This window comes from Mustelus asterias, chromosome 3 (assembly GCF_964213995.1).
Source record: "Mustelus asterias chromosome 3, sMusAst1.hap1.1, whole genome shotgun sequence".
NCBI lineage: Eukaryota > Metazoa > Chordata > Chondrichthyes > Carcharhiniformes > Triakidae > Mustelus > Mustelus asterias.
Window position 1 is genome coordinate 2,872,701 of NC_135803.1, and position 20,419 is coordinate 2,893,119.

The 20,419-nt window shown below is 45.9% G+C and overlaps 1 protein-coding gene across 2 annotated transcripts in view; it reads left to right on the forward strand.

The window, feature by feature from the left end:
- Positions 1-20,419, forward strand: part of tp63 (tumor protein p63) — a 108,558-nt gene that overhangs the window by 58,446 nt on the left and 29,693 nt on the right. For both annotated transcript variants that reach the window (XM_078204295.1, XM_078204293.1), the window contains exons 3-5: positions 11,388-11,574; positions 14,852-14,967; positions 16,204-16,313. In XM_078204295.1, the coding sequence (XP_078060421.1) occupies positions 11,388-11,574; positions 14,852-14,967; positions 16,204-16,313 (413 nt within the window). The remainder of the gene's footprint in view (positions 1-11,387; positions 11,575-14,851; positions 14,968-16,203; positions 16,314-20,419) is intronic.

The following is a 20,419-nucleotide window of genomic DNA, read 5'->3' on the forward strand; positions in this document are numbered from 1 at the left end:
AGAATTTGCAATGGAAAAAGTAAACATGGGGTGTGAACAGCCGCAAAATTCCAGCCGTGGTCCTTTGAGCCAGAGTTCTATTCTGGGACCTTCTCATCAAATAGTAACACCAACTAGGAGCGTAGCACCAACTAGGAGCGTAGCACCAACTAGGGGCGTAGCACCAACTAGGGGCGTAGCACCAACTAGGGGCGTAGCACCAACTAGGAGCGTAGCACCAACTAGGGGCGTAGCACCAACTAGGGGCGTAGCACCAACTAGGGGCGTAGCACCAACTAGGGGCGTAGCACCAACTAGGGACGTAGCACCAACTAGGAGCGTAGCACCAACTAGGGGCGTAGCACCAACTAGGGGCGTAGCACCAACTAGGAGCGTAGCACCAACTAGGGGCGTAGCACCAACTAGGGGCGTAGCACCAACTAGGGGCGTAGCACCAACTAGGGGCGTAGCACCAACTAGGAGCGTAGCACTCATTTTGTTAACTCTTTCCTTTTTAAAATATTGATAGAAACTCTTATCTTTATATTTCTAGCTAGCCTTTTTGCGTACGGTATTTTTTCCTTGCTTCTTGATTTTGATTTAATTTGATTTATTGTATTAACATACAGTGAAAAGTATTGTTTCTTGCACGCTATAAAGACAAAGCATACCATTCATAGAGAAGGAAAGGAGAGAATGCAGAATGTAGTGTTACAGTCATAGCTAGGGTGGAGAGAAAGATCAACTTAATGCAAGGTAAGTCCATTCAAAAGTCTGACAGCAGCAGGGAAGAAGCTGTTCTTGGGTCGGTTGGTACGTGACCTCAGACTTTTGTATCTTTTTCCAGACGGAAGAAGGTGGAAGAGAGAATGTCTGGGGTGCGTGGGGTCCTTAATTATGCTGGCTGCTTTGCCGAGGCAGAGGGAAGTATAGACAGAGTCCTTATAATCTTTTAGTCACACTTTGCTTCTTTTTTATATTCTGTCCAATCTTCTGATCTGTACCCATCTTTCTTTAAAGATATGCTATTGCTTTAGCTTTCATATGATTTTTAACTTTTTTAGTTGACCACAGAGGGTTGGTCCTCCCCTTGAAACTTTGCTTTCTCGTTGGAATGTATCTGTTCTGTGCATTTTGAAATATCCCCTTATTTGCCTGCCACTGCACCTCTATCTCTTGAACTAATTAACCAAAGATGAACCTTACCCAATTCACTTTAGCTAGCTATGCTTTCATACCCCTCATAATTGCCCTTATTTAAGTTTAAAATAACTTTACTGGGTGTTTTCTATAGGCCGCCCAATAGTAGCAGGGATGTGGAGGAGCAGATTGGGAAGCAGATCCTGGAGAGATGTGATAATAACAGAGTGGTCATGATGGGAGATTTTAATTTCCCAAATATCGATTGGAATATCCCTAGAGTAAGGGGTTTAGATGGGGAGGAGTTTGTTAGGTGTGTTCAGGAGGGCTTCCTGACACAGTATGTGGATAAGCCTACAAGAGGAGAGGCTGTACTTGATTTGGTATTAGGGAATGAACCTGGGCAGGTGTCAGATCTCTCAGTGGGAGATCATTTTAGGGGTGGTGATCATAACTCTATCTCCTTTACATTAGCATTGGAGAGAGATAGGATCAGTCAAGCTAGGAAAGTGTTGATTTGGAGTAAGGGCAATTATGAGGCAATTAGGCAGGAAATTAGAGGCATAAATTGGAAGGAGGTTTTCTCAGGGAAATGTACAGAAGAAATGTGGCAAATTTTCAAGGAAAATTTGTCTGGAGCTCTACACAGCAACGTTCCAATGAGACAGGGGAGTGATGGTAGGTCACAGGAACCATGGTGCACGAAAGCTGTAACGAATTTAGTCAAGAAGAAAAGAAAAGACTACAAAAGGTTCAGGGAGCTAGGTAATGTTAGAAATCTAGAAGAGTATACGACTCGTCGGAAGGAACTGAAGAGGGAAATTAGAAGAGCAAGAAGGGGTCATGAGAAGGCCTTGGCAGACAGGATAAAGGAAAACCCCAAGGCACTCTACAAGTATGTTAAGAGCAAGAGGATAAGATGTGAAGGAGTAGGACCTATCAAATGTGACGGTGGGAAAGTCTGTATAGAACCGGTAGAAATAGCAGCGGTACTCAATGAATACTTTGCTTCAGTATTCACAGTGGAAAAGGATCTTGATAGCTGCAGTGCAGACTTGCAGTGGACTGAGAAGATTGAGCATGTGGACATTAGGAAAGAGGATGTGTTGGAGCTTTTGAAAAGCATCAAGTTAGATAAATCACCGGGACCGGATGGGATGTACCCCAGGTTACTGTGGGAGGCGAGGGAAGAGATTGCTGAGCCTCTGGCAATGATCTTTGCATCATCAATGGAGGCGGGAGAGGTTCCGGAGGATTGCGGATGTGGTTCCGTTATTCAAGAAAGGGAGAAGAGAGAGCCTGGGAAATTATAGACCGGTGAGTCTAACCTCAGTGGTTGGTAAGTTGATGGAGAAGATCCTGAGAGGCAGGATTTATGAACATCTGGAGAGGAATAGTATGATCAGAAATAGCCAGCACGGCTTTGTCCAAGGCAGATCATGCCTTACGAGCCTAATTGAATTTTTTGAAGATGTAACTAGACACACAGACGAGGGAAGAGTGGTAGATGTAGTTTATATGGATTTCAGCAAGGCGTTTGATAAGGTGCCCCATGAAAGGCTCATTGAGAAAGTGAAGGGGCATGGGATACAAGGGGACATTGCTTTGTGGATTCAGAACTGGCTTGCCACAGAAGGCAAAGAGTGGTTGTAGATGGGTCTTTTTCAGCATGGAGGTCGGTCACCAGTGGAGTGCCTCAGGGACCCTTGCTCTTGTGATTTTTATAAATGACCTGGATGAGGAAGTGGAAGGGTGGGTTGGCAAGTTTGCTGATGACACAAAGGTTGGTGGGGTTGTGGATAGTGTAGAGGGATGTCAGCAGTTGCAACGAGACATAGATAAGATGCAAGACTGGGTGGAGAAGTGGCAGATGGACTTCAACCCAGATAAGTGTGTGGTGGTTCATTTTGGCAGGTCGAATAGGATGAAAGAATATAATATTAAGGGTAAGACGCTTGGCAGTGTGGAAGATCAGAAGGATCTTGGGGTCTGGGTTCATGGGACGCTCAAAGCAGCGTCACAGGTGGAGGCTGTGGTTAAGAAGGCGTATGGAATACTGGCCTTCATCAATAGAGGAATTGAGTTTAGAAATCGGGAGATAATGCTGCAGCTGTATAGGACCCTGGTCAGACCCCACCTGGAGTACTGTGCCCAGTTCTGGTCGCCTCATTACAGGAAGCACTCCAGCTGGGCTTCCTACTGCTTTGCATTGTTGCAAAGAAGTCATAGAAAGGGTGCAGAGGAGATTTACAAGGATGTTGCCTGGATTAGGTGGCATGCCTTATGAGGATAGGTTGAGAGAGCTAGGTCTTTTCTCCTTGGAGAGGCGAAGGATGAGGGGTGATCTGATAGAGGTGTATAAGATGTTGAGGGGTATTGATAGAGTGGATTCTCAGAGGCTTTTACCCAGGCTGAAATGGTTGCCACAAGAGGTCACCGGTTTAGGGTACTGGGGAGTAGGTACAGAGGAGATGTTAGGGGTAAGTTTTTCACTCAGAGGGTGGTGGGTGCGTGGAATCGGCTGCCGGTAGTGGTGGTGGAGGCAGATTCGATGGAGTCTTTTAAGAGACTTTTGGATGAGTTCATGGAAGTTAGTAAGATAGAGGGTTATAGGTAAGCCAAGTAGGTAGGGACATGTTCGGCGCAACTTGTGGGCCGAAGGACCTGTTTGTGCTGTAGCTTTTCTATGTTCTAAAATGCTAGACTTAGACCCATTTTTCCCTCCCACAAACTCAGTCAGACCATGATCACTTGGCGTGCCTTCACTATAAACTAATTAATCCTATCTTGTTGGACAATACTGCCCTGTGGTTGACTCAGAACGTGCTATTCGAAAAAAACTACCTCAAAACATCCTATGAATTCCTCGTCTCCGCTGCCTTTGCCCATCTGATTTTTCCAGTCTGTATGTAGATTAAAATGACACATGATTGTTGCCATATCTTCCATTATTTCTTCTTCCTAAATACACCCAGTGGCACAGTATGATTCCACGTCCATGCATCCAATGGCACGTTGCAATCTTGCACCAAATGCCACACACAGTATGATTCTTGTTCCTGCACCCAGTGGCACAGTGCGATCCCATTCCTGCACCCAGTGGCACAGTGCAATCCCCATTCCTACACCCAGTGGCACAGCGCGATCCCCGTTCCTACACCCAGTGGCACAGTGCAATCCCATTCCTGCACCCAGTGGCACAGTGCAATCCCCATTCCTACACCCAGTGGCACAGTGCAATCCCATTCCTGCACCCAGTGGCACAGCGCAATCCCATTCCTGCACCCAGTGGCACAGTGCAATCCCATTCCTGCACCCAGTGGCACAGCGCAATCCCATTCCTACACCCAGTGGCACAGCGCAATCCCCATTCCTACACCCAGTGGCACAGCGCGATCCCCATTCCTACACCCAGTGGCACAGTGCAATCCCATTCCTGCACCCAGTGGCACAGTGCAATCCCCATTCCTACACCCAGTGGCACAGTGCAATCCCATTCCTGCACCCAGTGGCACAGCGCAATCCCATTCCTGCACCCAGTGGCACAGTGCGATCCCATTCCTGCACCCAGTGGCACAGCGCGATCCCATTCCAGCACCCAGTGGCACAGCGCGATCCCATTCCTGCACCCAGTGGCACAGCGCGATCCCATTCCTGCACCCAGTGGCACAGTGCAATTCCCATCTCCCCCCACCCTCCCCCCCCCGCCCCCCCATCACTCGCATCTCCCCCCCCCCCCCCCCCCCCCCCACTCCATTCCTGCACCCAGCAGAACAATGTGATTATTTTTTCCCCCCTGTTCCCGCGCCCAACAACACAGTGCGATCCCACATCCCCGGCTCCAATAGCACAGTGCGATCCCACATCCCCGGCTCCAACGGCACAGTGCGATCCCACATCCCCGGCTCCAATAGCACAGTGCGATCCCACATCCCCGGCTCCAACGGCACAGTGCGATCCCACATCCCCGGCTCCAACGGCACAGTGCGATCCCACATCCCCGGCTCCAATAGCACAGTGCGATCCCACATCCCCGGCTCCAACGGCACAGTGCGATCCCACATCCCCGGCTCCAATGGCACAGTGCGATCCCACATCCCCGGCTCCAACAGCACAGTGTGATCCCACCTGCCCGGCTCCAATAGCACAGTGCGATCCCACATCCCCGGCTCCAATAGCACAGTGCGATCCCACATCCCCGGCTCCAACGGCACAGTGCGATCCCACATCCCCGGCTCCAACGGCACAGTGCGATCCCACATCCCCGGCTCCAATAGCACAGTGCAATCCCACATCCCCCGCTCCAATAGCACAGTGCGATCCCACATCCCCGGCTCCAACGGCACAGTGCGATCCCACATGCCCGGCTCCAATAGCACAGTGCGATCCCACATCCCCCGCTCCAATAGCACAGTGCAATCCCACATCCCCACCCCAACGGCACAGTGCGATCCCACCTCTCCGGCTGCGTTCCCACATCCCCACCCCAACGGCACAGTGCGATCCCACCTCTCCGGCTCCAGTAGCACAGTGCGATCCCACATCCCCACCCCAACGGCACAGTGCGATCCCACATCCCCGTCTCCAATAGCACAGTGCGATCCCACACCCCCACCCCAACGGCACAGTGCGATCCCACATCCCCGGCTCCAATAGCACAGTGCGATCCCACCCTAACGGCACAGTGCGATCCCACATCCCCGGCTCCAATAGCACAGTGCGATCCCACATCCCCACCCCAACGGCACAGTGCGATCCCACATCCCCGGCTCCAATAGCACAGTGCGATCCCACATCCCCACCTCAACGGCACAGTGCGATCCCACATCCCCACCCCAACGGCACAGTGCGATCCCACATCCCCACCCCAACGGCACAGTGCGATCCCACATCCCCAGCTCCAATAGCACAGTGCGATCCCACATCCCCACCCCAACGGCACAATGTGATACAAATCGCTGCACCCAAAAGCAAAGTGCGGCAATGCCCCTGCACATCTTTACTCAATGTTTGAAGCCAATTCTGTGACTTGCTGACATTATCCTCGTCATCAGTGCCAGAATAAAACACCACAAACATAAAGCTGGTGTTTAAAAATGGGAACGCAATTTTGAAAAATTGACTTTGAGTAGTATAATGCAAGGCTCACACTTTAATCTTCTATTTCCCCCCTTCCCCCCTCCAAAACACACACACTCACCATCCCTCCTCCAATGGTGGAAAACTTTACGCTGGACAGTCAAGCACCCCTGTGAGAAATAAGCTGGGAATGTATCTGTTTGTGTATCTGAGTATGAAGCCTAGCTGCACTCCAGCTGGGCTTCCTACTGCTTTGCATTGTTGCAGACACAGTGAAGGAAATGAGCACAGGCTGTGTGTGTTTCAATGTGTTTGTGTCTTTAAGCAGGATAAGTCTTTTCACATTGATTTATTCCTAAAGGTGGATTCCAGCATAATTTGGCTGGAAAGTAGACATCAGACTGGCCTCTGCAGTCTGCTTTCATCAGTGATCTAACTCATTTGACAGTTTCTGCTGTCTGACTTATGTTTTCACTCAAAGATGATGAAACCTGATGTATATTCTGAAATAAATTGGGATTGAAAGTCTTAGCAATTCGATGTGAGCCACATAGACTCTCCAGGATAAAACAGAAGTGAATCCTATTCCGAAAGATTCTGTACATTAGGACACAACTAAACATTGGATCATTTGGCAAATGTTTCAAAAATCTGAATCCTGAGTTAGTTCTGTCCTACAAAGCTCAGATCCTTGGCCAGTGAAAGAGATAAAGTGAGACACTCTAATCTGATTAGCAGCCTCTGTAACTTTGTTTTCCTTGCTGCAGACTCTGTGTAAGTGGGATCGGTTTGCTGTGTGCAGCTGTTTGGGAGTGCAGTATTACCAGTGTTTAACAATTCTTGCCCTGCGGGTTTAGAGAATTACTGTGGCATCTGCATTAATTCTTTTGTGGTTGGTTTAATGGACATATCCTGTCGCGTGGATACTGACAAGTTAGCCGTGTCCAAGACCCACCTGTCTGATGTCAGCACCTGGGAGTGTCAGAGAGTGTTGCAGCTTTGAAGTAATTTATCGAGAGACTGACAGCTGGCAGCAGCTGGGAGTTCAGTGTAAAGGAGCTAAATACTTCGAGGGCGTCTGATCCAACATCAGCACAATTGTCCAGGATTTTTTTAAGAGACACACCTTGACTGGCGGCATATTGCGAAAGAAGACAGGTGTTAGCTGACAGGAGTTGGCACACATACACATGCGCAAAGGGCAAACTTGCAAGGAGTGCATTTTCCAAAGCCAAGCAGGGTTTTGGGGTGGGGCAGGGGAGGTAAATGTGGAGTACTAAAGTTAAAATTAATGTTTAAAACTTTAATGAGAAAAAGAAAATTGTGAGTGGAGAGAGATAATCAAAACAACCCAACTACACTAATCGGCAAATAAAATCAAGAGTTTGACACAAGTGTGAGCAAGAAAAGGAAGAGTCGTGCCTGCATTTATGTAGCGCCTTTCACAGCCTCAGTTTGCCTCAAACTGCATTACAGTCAATGAAGTAATTTGTGACTTGTAATCACTGTTGTAATATCAGAAATGTGCATCCAATTTCTGCACAGCAAGGTCATAATGACTGGATACTCTGCTTTTGTGATTATCTATTGCAGGGGAAACTGCCTCTAAATCCACTGCTCTTCTTTCAGATAGTTTCATGTGATCTTTTACTCTCACCTTAGGAAACAGAACAGGGTTGATTTAACATCTCATCCAAAAGGAGCACCTCCAACAGTGCAGCACTCCCACAGTGGAGTGACAGCCTAGATTTTCATTGAATCCTTTCTGCACCTTCTCCAATAACTTCACATCCTTCCCAAAATGTGACATTCAGAACTGGACACAATACTCCAATTGAGACTGAACCAGCATTTAGAACATAGAACATAGAACAGTACAGCACAGAACAGGCCCTTCGGCCCACGATGTTGTGCCGAGCTTTATCTGAAACCAAGATCAAGCTATCCCACTCCCTATCATCCTGGTGTGCTCCATGTGCCTATCCAATAACCGCTTAAATGTTCCTAAAGTGTCTGACTCCACTATCACTGCAGGCAGTCCATTCCACACCCCAACCACTCTCTGCGTAAAGAACCTACCTCTGATATCCTTTCTATATCTTCCACCACGAACCCTATAGTTATGCCCCCTTGTAATAGCTCCATCCACCCGAGGAAATAGTCTTTGAACGTTCACTCTATCTATCCCCTTCATCATTTTATAAACCTCTATTAAGTCTCTATTTAATACAGGTCTCTATAATACAGGTCTCTATTTATAAACCTCTATTAAGTCTCTATTTAATACAGGTTTAACATAACTTTCTTGTTTTTGTACTCTATGCACCTATATATAAAGCCCAGTATGCTGTATGGCTTTATTAAATGCACTCTGAAACTGCCCTGCCAGATTTATGTATAAATACACTCAGATCCTACTATTCCTGCAATCTCTTTAGAATTGTATCTTTTATTTTATATTGTCTCTCTGCATTCTTTCTGCCAATTCCTACCACTGCATTCAACCATGAGTTGAAAGTGACTGGTATTGTGTCCTCTGTCTTGTCCAGTGGGGCACATGGAGGGTTGTCAGTTTTGAATTTACAGCAAGCTGTTCATGAGAATGCTACCCTGTTAAACCTCGGTGAAATCTCACCTGTTTATTTCTATAGCCGACTTAAAGTACGAGCTAGATGAAAAGGCTGAAGATGTGCAGAGCCTGTGCGTGTGTAGTGACACTGGAGGCTGTTCCACTTAATGCTACTTTGTAAGAACTTTTATCAGCTAAACAGGACCTGAAGGCATGGACTGATTGCACGATATTGCTCACCTGTTTGTTGAGGTAAAGGCAGATTTACTGTGACAGGGGTCATGCTCTCTTCTGGGTTTATCATTGACTCTTATCTTGCCTTTTAATGTATATTGTATTCAAACAGTCAGAGATCTACTTTTCCCCAACTGCGTGCACACTTTGTTTTTAATAAATGTTCTCTACTTTCCTGAGGTGCTGACTTGTAGAATGCTTCATCTCATCTAAGTGGCCATTGTTCAGGTATAAGTGTGTCTTTCAGTTCTGTTCTGTACACTCAAACTCAGAAGGTGAATTTGTAGCTGCCCCTAACCTGCACCCACACCAACAGTCTAGCAGGGCTCAGAGAATAAGCAGCAATTAGCAGTGGGAACCCCAGCAGTTTCTCAACTCTAGGGCACTATGGTACCTCAAAACCCTGAGGTGGACCCTGGTATCTCCCTGCTCAGTGTGATGCACCAACTGGTGTTTGGAGCCCTCCAGTCATCAGCACTGACCAAAACCCTCGACTTTTCCTCGGAATCCAACACTCGGGAAAAATATTTGCAAATGTGAACAATTTTGGCAGAGTTTATTGACTTTCTAACACTTATTGAACTTCACTAGCCAATAAGTGTATAATTTTCATTTTAAATGGTTTATGTTCGTGTTAGCCGAAAGTTTTGCAGATCCTTTCAGCCCAGAGGAAACCAATGCCTGTGGCTTTATTTGTGAGGTGAAAGTTCCCTCTGCTGGCCCAGGTGGGTCCTGTGCACAACATCAGCATCTCACTGCACAAGTGAGAGAATGCCAGTAAGCAGGATTATATCCATCTGCTCAGACACCGTGAAAGGTTAGGAACCAGCAAAAAATCATGAGGTGAAACTGAGGAATATAAATACAGATTACAGGCAGTGAAACAAGATAACTAATGGCTTTCAGAGAGGAGGTAAATAGGTTCCTGTCAACATAGGTACTCGATGGATAGGAGTGCTTAATAGGTTCAAGGTTTCCTCTCTGGAATGTACTCAATTACGTAGAATCAGTGTTACATTGAGCCGAGTGAGGTGTTGCCATTCAGTATCTGTGTATTTATTAATAAATATTATAGGGTTGAGTGGGATATTTGTATTTTTAAATATTAGGATGATCTTGTCTTCAAATTAAGAGCTTCCATGTTTCACATTACTTGGTTACTCAGGAATGTAATCAGGCTGAATGCCGACCTGGCATTTTTAATGAAAACTGTTTTTAATTGAACCTTGTATGTAGTCTTGACCTCTCAGGTCAGGATTTTCTACTTGTGTACCTATCGGTCCTGCAAATCACCCCCCCGCCGCCCCTTAATTTAGGTCAGCGAGAGCACGCACAGCCCCCCACCCCGGAAGCCTCGGACAAACCTGTATCTGAGGTCACCATTGCAGACGTCAGAGCAGCCTTCTTGAAGGTCAACCCACGGAAAGTGACTGGCCCGGATGGGTACCCAGACGAGCACTCAGATCCTTCGCAGACCAGCTGGCAGGGGTATTCGCAGATATCAGGTAATCTCTCCCTCAATGTCAACAAAACGAAGGAGATCGTCATCGACTTCAGAAAGCGTAGAGGAGAACATGCCCCTGTCTACATCAATGGAGATGAAGTAGAAAGGGTCGAGAGCTTCAAGCTTTTAGGTGTCCAGATCACGAACAACCTGTCCTGGTCCCTCCATGCCAACATTATAGTTAAGAAAGCCTATCACAGCTTCTACTTTCTCAGGAGATTAAGGAAATTTGGCATGTCCGCTACAACTCTCACCAACGTTTACAGATGCACCATAGAAAGCATTCTTTCTCATTGTATCACAGCTTGGTCTGGCTCCTGCTCTGCCCAAGACCACAAGGAACTACAAAAGGTTGTGAATGAAGCCCAGTCCATCACGCAAATCATCCTCCCATCTATTGACACTGCCTACACTTCCCGCTGCCTCGGAAAAGCAGCCAGCATAATTAAGGACCCCATGAACCCCGGACATTCTCTCTTCCACCACCTTCCATCGGGAAAAAGATACAAAAGTCTGAGGACACGTACCAACTGACTCAAGAACAGCTTCTTTCCTGCTGCCATCAGACTTTTGAATGGACCGACCTTGCATTAAGTTGATCTTTCTCCACACCCTAGCTATGACTGTAACACTACATTTTGCACACTCTCTTTTCCTTCTCTATGAATGGTGTGCTTTGTCTGTATAGCGCGCAAGAAACAATACTTTTCACTGTATACTCATACATGTGACAATAATAAATCAAATCTAATCCGTAATAATATTCTTCACATTTGTGCCAAATTAAAACAATTTGCTCAAATAAATATAATGATGAGAGAATCAAAAACTGTTGATATGTCACTGCTTAACTCAATACTCTGTTTCTGTTACCTCCTTCAGTATTCTCCAGAGCTGAAGAAATTGTACTGTCAGATTGCCAAGACTTGTCCCATCCAGATCAAAGTGATGACACAACCACCACAGGGAGCTGTGATCCGGGCCATGCCTGTGTACAAGAAGGCAGAGCATGTCACTGAAGTGGTGAAACGATGCCCAAACCATGAGCTCAGTCGAGAGTTCAATGATGGTAAAGCAGACCTGCTTCTTTAACTATCAGCTCCTTGAAGGGGCAGGGCTTTTGGTGGGAGAGAGGCAGGGGTTTGGTGGGAGAGAGGCAGGGGTTTGGTGGGAGAGAGGCAGGGGTTTGGTGGGAGAGAGGCAGGGGTTTGGTGGGAGAGAGGCAGGGGTTTGGTGGGCCAAACGTTTCACACTTAGTTGAATGTTCTTCAGCTGCAACATCACATGACTTGAGTCACATGATGACTGAATGATACAAGGGCTCTTCAGTTCCCTGTGCTTAAAACACACTGACACAAAAGATCATGACAATACCCGATATAAAGGGGACACTGTTGTTTCTTTTACATTTGGAATTCTTGTGGATTGTCCTGATGAGTGCAAGATGAAAAGTTTTGACAACATTGGGCCTTTTTCAGCAATATTCAATTTCTGTGTGACCAAATCACTATTCTCCTTTACCTAACTTCTGTGTGCAGTCACATACTGTATAACATTTTCATTAACAGTGTGGTGAATGTTTAGATCATAATATTGGTCAGAGTTTGCCATTTCCCTACCCATTTAAAATCAATTGAGGAAGTGTAATCATAGGATGGTGCGGAAAGCTGAAAACACCCGGGCATCATATTCCAGTTAAATCTAGTCATTAACTCCTTAAATATGTTTCCTTAATGTAATTGTTGTCAGGTTTGATCTGTAACTGCCGAGCACTTCCTTCAGCATTCCCCAGTTTACCACATTTCAGACTATATTTAAAGAATGTGCTGAGGACAGATCCAGTGGTTCAGAGTGATTGGCAGGTTGTTAACCGTATAGTGGATGCAGCCGGTATCAGCCGCTGTAACTGTGCGCTGGCGGCTTTATCAGCTTCCTTATATTGGGCGGAGTCAGAGATTGTATTTCAAATAGGCTCAGCTTATTTAGAGAATATTTTGCTGCCTGAGATACTGCAACCAGCATTGTGCCATGTATCAGCAACAGGTAGTGTAGTGAACTGCAGCCTGATATGCATATACATAAGAACATAAGAAATAGGAGCAGGAGTAGGCCATCTAGCCCCTCAAGCCTGCTCCGCCATTCAATAAGATCATGGCTGATCTAATAGTGGGTTCAGTTCCACTTACCCACCCACTCCCCATAACCCTTAATGGTTAAAAATCTATCTATCTGTGACTTAAACACATTTAACGAGGTAGCCTCTACTGCTTCATTGGCAGGGAATTCCAAAGATTCCTCCTCAACTCTGTTCTAAATTGACTCCCCCGTATTTTGAGGCTAGTTCTTGTTTCCATTGTAAGTGGAAATAACCTCGCTGCTTCTACCCTGCCTAGCCCCTTCATTATCTTATATGTCTCTATAAGATCTCCCCCCAACCTTCTAAACTCCAATGCGTACATTACTCAATCTACTCAATCTCTCCTCATAAGCGAAACCCCCTCATCTCCGGAATCAACCTGGTGAACCTTCTCTGTACCCCCTCCAAAGCTAATATATCATTTCTTAAATAAGGGGACCAAAATTGTACACAGTACTCTAGGTGCGGCCTCACCAGTACCCTGTACAGTTGCAGCATGACCTCCCTGCTTTTATACTCCATCCCTCTCGCGATAAAGGCCAACATTCCATTTGCCTTCTTAATTACCTGCTGCACCTGCAGACTGAGTTTTTGTGATTCATGCACAAGGACCCCCAGGTCCCTCTGCACAGTAGCATGTTGTAATTTTTCACCGTTTAAATAATAGTCCATTTTACTATTATTCCTTCCAAAGTGGATAACCTCACACTTACCAACGTTATACTCCATCTGCCAGATCCTTGCCCACTCACTTAGCCTATCCAAATCTCTCTGCAGACTCTCTGTGTCCTCCACGCAATTCGCTTTCCCCAGCACCAATCCCTGCGGCACGCCACTAGTCACTGATTGCCAACCGGAAAAGCACCCATTTATTCCGACTCTCTGCTTCCTGTTAGATAGCCAATCCTCAATCCACGCCAACACTTTACCCCCAACTCCGTGTACCTTTATCTTCTGCAGCAACCTTTTGTGAGGCACCTTATCGAATGCCTTCTGGAAATCTAAATACAATACATCCACCGGTTCCTCTCTGTCAACCGCACTCGCTATATCCTCAAAAAATTCCACTAAATTAGTCAAACATAACTTTCCCTTCATGAATCCATGCTGCGTCTGCTTGATTGAACCATTCTTTTCCAGGTGTCCTGCTATTTCTTCTTTAATGATAGATTCCAGCATTTTCCCAACTACGGACGTTAAGCTAACCGGCCTGTAGTTACCCGCCTTTTGTCTGCCTCCTTTTTTAAACAGTGGCGTTACATTAGCTGTTTTCCAATCAGCTGGCACCTCCCCAGAGTCCAGTGAATTTTGATAAATTACAACTAATGCATCTGCTATTACTTCTGCCGTTTCTTTTCGTACCCTGGGATGCATTCCATCCGGACCTGGGGATTTGTCTACCTTTAGTCCCATTAGCCTACCCAGCACAACCTCTTTAGTAATAGCGATCATTTTAAGGTCCTCACCCCCTACAGTCCCATGACCGTCAATTATTGGTAAGCTATTTGTGTCCTCCACTGTGAAGACCGACACAAAAAACATGTTTAAGGCCTCGGCCATTTCCTTGTTTCCCATTATTAAATCCCCCTTCTTGTCTTCTAAGGGACCAACATTTACTTTAGCCACTCTTTTCCGTTTTATATATTTGTAAAAACTTTTACTATCAGTTTTTATATTTTGTGCTAGTTTACTTTCATAATCTATCTTTCCTTTCTTTAGTGCTTTCTTAGTAGTTCTTTGTTGTTTTTTAAAGCCTTCCCAATTTTCTAGTTCCCCACTAATTTTGGCCACTCTGTATGCATCGGTTTTTAATTTAATACTCTCCTTTATTTCCTCAGTTATCCATGGCTGGTTATCCCTTTTCTTACATTCCTTCTTTTTCACTGGAATATATTTTTGCTGAGTACTGAGAAACACTACTCAGTTATCTCAGTACTGAGATAACACTAGTCATAGTAAGTACGAGATGAGTGCAGGGTTGCAGGTCATCACACTGCTCTGCAGATGCTGTTGTATGGCATGCTGCTTTAAAAGAAAGAAAGTTTAATTTACAGCAATATTTCTCTGTAATAAGTCTCTCACTATCACGTACATCTCAGGCAGGTTTCTAATTTACTGATGTAGCAGGTGAGTAATGGAGGGAATGAGATTGTCTTTGATATTGTAAATGAAAAATTGTTCCCTTTTAACTGGAACATTGCTCCTGCAGGTCAGGTGGCCCCACCCAGCCATCTAATCCGAGTAGAGGGAAGCAGCCACGCCCAGTATGTTGAGGACCCGATCACTGGGAGGCAGAGTGTCATGGTGCCCTACGAACCACCACAGGTAAGACCCCTCTGCTGCTGATCAATCTGAATGAGCAAACATGCATGTGAGCAAACAATAGTCAGCTGCTGCTCAGAGGCGGTTTATGTCACTGAATCTTGGATTGTGCTCCTCACACCGTTACTCTCACAATGAGGGTGAGTTTTGACATTTTAGTTGGACAGATTGAGGGTTTGTTTATAGTCTTCCAGTGGCTAATTCAGCCTGAGCAATGTAATTGCACCCTTTATGTTCGTTAGCGCTCTAGTCAAATAGATTCTGTCTTTGAACCCTCAGAGACATAACTGTTTCTCCAACACTGCAATGCTGTCCCTAGCCACTACCACTACCCCTCCTCATAGAAATCATAGAAACCCTACAGCACAGAAAGAGGCCATTCAACCCATCGCATCCCTACCCCCACATCCCTACACATTTACCCACTAATCCCTCTAACCTATGCATCCCAAGACACTAAGGGCAATTTTTAGCATGGCCAATCAACCTAACCTGCATATCTTTGGACTGTGGGAGGAAACCCACGCAGACACAAGGAGAACGTGCAAGCTCCACACAGTGACCCAAGCCGGGAATCGAACCCAGGTCCCTGGAGCTGTGAAGCAGCAGTGCTAACCACTGTGCTACCGTGCCGCCCCATGAGATTCCTCCTTCGAATCTTTTCTTAAGATCCTGTACCCAAGAATATTTAACACTCAGTCTTATCATTCCTTCAACCAGGTCTCTGTATTCATCAAAACTTCAAAATTCCACATGGCAATCTGCACTTGTAATTCTCGTTGTATGTCATATACTCCATGCATTCACATATATGCAATATAACCCTGATTTAGACTTCCCCCCCTTACTCCTACTCTGCCTATTAACTTACCATTCACTTTTCTAGTGTTATCTGCCCCTTATAGTATTTTGTTCACCTTGGTATAACTCTTAAATATTCTCTCCTGGTTCCCACACTCCTGTCACTGCCCAGATGGTCTTTAATGGAACAGAAAATCGCTGAGGTGTTATCAGCAACTGATTCGCTATCACCCATTTTTGCCCTGTTCATAAAAGTTTGAATTGATGTGAACAAGTGTTCACAGTCATGTTAGCAAGTCACCTACCCTAAACTATGTGATAGCCAGTGGAGCTACAACGTGAAATAGCCTCAGTATCAGCAGATTCTTTATGTGATGCATCCTTATCCATAAGAACGTCAGTTTAATGTTCCCTTTTATTCACCATTTTTTAAACCAGGTTGGCACCGAATTCACCACAATCCTGTATAACTTCATGTGTAACAGCAGCTGTGTCGGAGGAATGAACAGGCGGCCCATCCTCATCATCGTTACCCTGGAAAACAGGGAGTAAGTCACACAGGCTCCTTATAGATTGGGATTGGGTTTATAGAAACAGACTTTACCAGCTGAGTTTCATAACACTCTGTGACACCCATCGTTTGCTGCAACTCACAGTGCTCCTTCCACTCAGCTGCAGTCCCAGCCCTGGGGGCTGAACTTCTGGTGTGTGGCAGGATGGGAAGAAGAAAGGAAGAGCAACAGTGATAGGGGATTCGTTAGTTAGGGGAACAGACTGGCATTTCCATGGCGGTAGGTGTGACTGCAGAATGGTTATGGTGCCTCCCTGGTGCCAGGGTCAAGGATGTCATGAAGCATCTGCAAGACATTATTCTGAGGGTGGGTGAACAGCCAGAGGCCGTGGTCCACGTCGCTTCCAATGACTTAGGTAGGAAGATGGCTATAGTCCTGCGATCAGAATTTAGGGGGCTAGATAGAAAATTAGCAAGCAGGACCTCAAAAGTAGTCATCTCCGGATTTCGCCCAGAATACAGAAATAGGGGGATAATATGGATGAATGCATGGCTGGAAAGATGGTGCAAGAGGGAGGGCTTTAGATTTCTGGGTGCTGGGACTGGCTCTGGGGTAATGGGCAGCATGGTGGCACAGTGGTTAGCACTGCTGCCTCACAGCGCCAGGGACCCGAGTTCAATTCCTGGTTCGGGTCACTGTCTGTGTGGAGTTTGCACGTTCTCCCCGTGTCTGTATGGGTTTCCTCCCACAGTCTAAAGATGTACGGGTTAGGTTGATTGGCCATGCTAAATTGACCTTTAGTGTCAGGGGGTTTAGCAGTATAAATACATGGGGTTACGGGGATAGGGTGCGGATGGGATTGTTGCCCGTGCAGACTCAATGGGCCAAATGGCCGCCTCCTGTACTGTAGGGATTCTATGATGGTCCCTGTATATGCCGGACGGGTTGCACCTGAACAGAATTGAGACCGAGTTCCTTTCAGGGCGTTTTGCTATTGCTGTTTGGGAGGTTTTAAACTAACTCAGCAGGAATGTGGGAGCCAGGAGAGAATATCTGAGAGTTATACCAAGGCGAACATATACCGGAAGAGACAGAGAGCACTAGAATAGAGAATAGTAAGTTCATCGGCAGAGTAGGAGTAAGGGAAAAAGTCTGGAATGCACTGCCTTAGAGTGTGTTGGAGGCAGGATCAATCAAAGCATTCAAGAGGGTAATTGTTTTGGTTCAGGGTAATGGTAAAAAGGCAGGAGAAAATAATGCTCATTTAGAGAGCCAGTGCCCGTACGATGGATCGAATGGCCTCCTCCTACATCATAACAATTCTGTGATTCTACTCTGATATCAAACTACAACTGTGGACTGTTTGGGATGAGGAGCATATCAGCCATGGTTGAATGACATAAGAACATAAGAAATAGGAGCAGGAGTAGGCCATCTGGCCCTTCGAGCCTGCCCCGCCATTCAACAAGATCATGGCTGACCTGAAGCGAATCAGTTCCACTTACCCGCCTGCTCCCCATAACCCCTAATTCCCTTATCGATCAGAAAACTATCTACCCGTGATTTAAACATAATCAACGAGGAAGCCTCCACACTTCAATGGGCAGAGAATTCCAGAGATTCACTACCCTCTGAGAGAAGAAGTTCCCCCTCAACTCTGTTCTGAACAGGCCCCCACTTATTTTGAGGCTGTGCCCTCTAGTTCTGGTTTCCCTTCTAAGTGGAAAGAATCTCTCCACCTCTACCCTATCCAGCCCCTTCATTATCTTATATGTCTCTATAAGATCACCCCTCATCCTTCTAAACTCCAACAAGTACAGACCCAATCTGTTTAATCTCTCCTCATAAGCTACACCCCTCATCTCCGGTATCAACCTGGTGAACCTTCTCTGCACTCCCTCCAAGGCCAATATATCCTTTCGCAAATAAGGCGACCAAAACTGCACACAGTACTCCAGTTGCGGCCTCACCAGTGCTTTGTACAGTTGCAGCAAGACCTCCCTGCTTTTATATTCTATCCCCCTCGCGATAAAGGCCAACATTCCGTTCGCCTTCTTGATCACCTGCTGCACCTGCAGACTGAGTTTTTGCGATTCGTGCATAAGGACCCCCAGGTCCCTCTGCACAGTCGCACGATGTAATTTTTCTCCATTTAAATAATATTCCAATTTACTATTATTTCTTCCAAAGTGGATAACCTCACATTTGCTAACGTTATATTCCATCTGCCAGATCCTCGCCCACTCGCTCAGCCTATCCAAATCTCTCTGCAGACTTTCCGCGTCCTCCACGCAATTCGCTTTCCCACTCACCTTTGTGTCATCAGCAAACTTGAATACCCTAGATTCAGTCCCCTCCTCCAGATCATCTATGTAAATGGTAAACAATTGAGGCCCCAGCACCGATCCCTGCGGCACGCCACTGGTCACCAACTGCCAACCAGAAAAGCACCCATTTATCCCAACTCTCTGCTTCCTGTTAGATAGCCAATCCCCAATCCACGCCAACACCTTACCCCTAACTCCGTGTACCCCAATCTTCTGCAGCAACCTTTTGTGAGGCACCTTATCGAACGCCTTCTGGAAATCTAAAAACACCACATCCACCGGTTCCCCTCTGTCAACCACACTAGTGACATCTTCATAAAAGTCCAGTAGATTCGTCAAACACGACTTTCCCTTCATGAATCCATGCTGCGTCTGCTTGATCGAACCATTCTTATTCAGGTGCTCTGTTATTTCCTCTTTAATAATGGACTCTAGCATCTTCCCAACTACGGACGTTAAGCTAACCGGCCTGTAGTTACCCGCCTTTTGTCTACTTCCTTTTTTAAACAGCGGCGTAACAGTAGCTGTTTTCCAGTCAGCCGGCACTACCCCAGAGTCCAGCGAATTTTGATAAATTACTACTAACGCATCTGCTATTACCTCAGCCATTTCTTTCAGTACCCTGGGATGCATTCCATCCGGGCCCGGGGACTTGTCTACCTTCAGTCCTATTAGTCTACCAAGCACCACCTCCTTAGTAACAGTAATTGTATTAAGGACCTCCCCTCCCACCAACTCTCGATCTCTAATATTCGGCAAACTATTTGTGTCTTCCACCGTGAAGACCGACACAAAGAACTGATTTAAAGTCTCAGCCATTTCCTCGTTTTCCACTATTAAATCCCCCCTCTCATCTTCCAAGGGTCCAACATTCACTCTAGCCACTCTATTTCTTTTTATATACTTGTAAAACCTTTTACTATCATTTTTTATATTTTGAGCTAGTTTAGTTTCATAATCTATCTTTCCTTTCTTAATCGCTTTCTTAGTCGTTCTTTGTTTTTCTTTAAAGCTTTCCCAATCCACTAATTCTCCACTATTTTTGGCCACTCTGTACGCATCTGATTTTATTTTAATACTCTCCTTTATTTCCTTCGTTATCCACGTCCGGTTATCCTTTTTCTTACAGTCCTTCTTTATCACCGGAATATATTTTTGCTGAGTACTTTAAAAAATCTCCTTAAAAATCCTCCACTGTTCCTCAGCTGTCCTACCTACCAGTCTGCTCGCCCAGTCTACATTAGCCAATTCCACCCTCATCCTATCGTACTCCCCTCTGTTCAAGCAGAGGACACTGGTTTGGGACCCTACTTTCTCACCCTCCATCTGTATCAGAAATTCCACCATATTATGATCACTCATCCCAAGAGGATCCTTCACAAGAAGATCCTTAATCCTACCTGTCTCATTGCACAGAACCAGATCCAAGATAGCTCGCTCTCTCGTAGGTTCTGTAACATACTGTTCAATGAAACAATCCCGACAGCATTCCAAGAACTCTTCCTCAAGCCCTCCACGTCCAATTTGAGTCGACCAATCAATATGTAGGTTAAAATCCCCCATGATTATTGCCGTTCCACTTTTGCACGCATCCATTATTTGCTTGTTTATAGCCCTCCCCACCTCTAAGTTATTATTTGGGGGCCTATAGACCATGCCTACCAGTGTCTTTCTCCCCCTACTATTCCTTATCTCCACCCACAACGATTCCACGTTTTGCTCCTTAGAGCCTATGTCGTCTCTCACTACCGTCCTGATATTATCCTTTATTAACAAAGCCATCAAAGCTGACGGAGCAGACTTGAGGGCTGAATG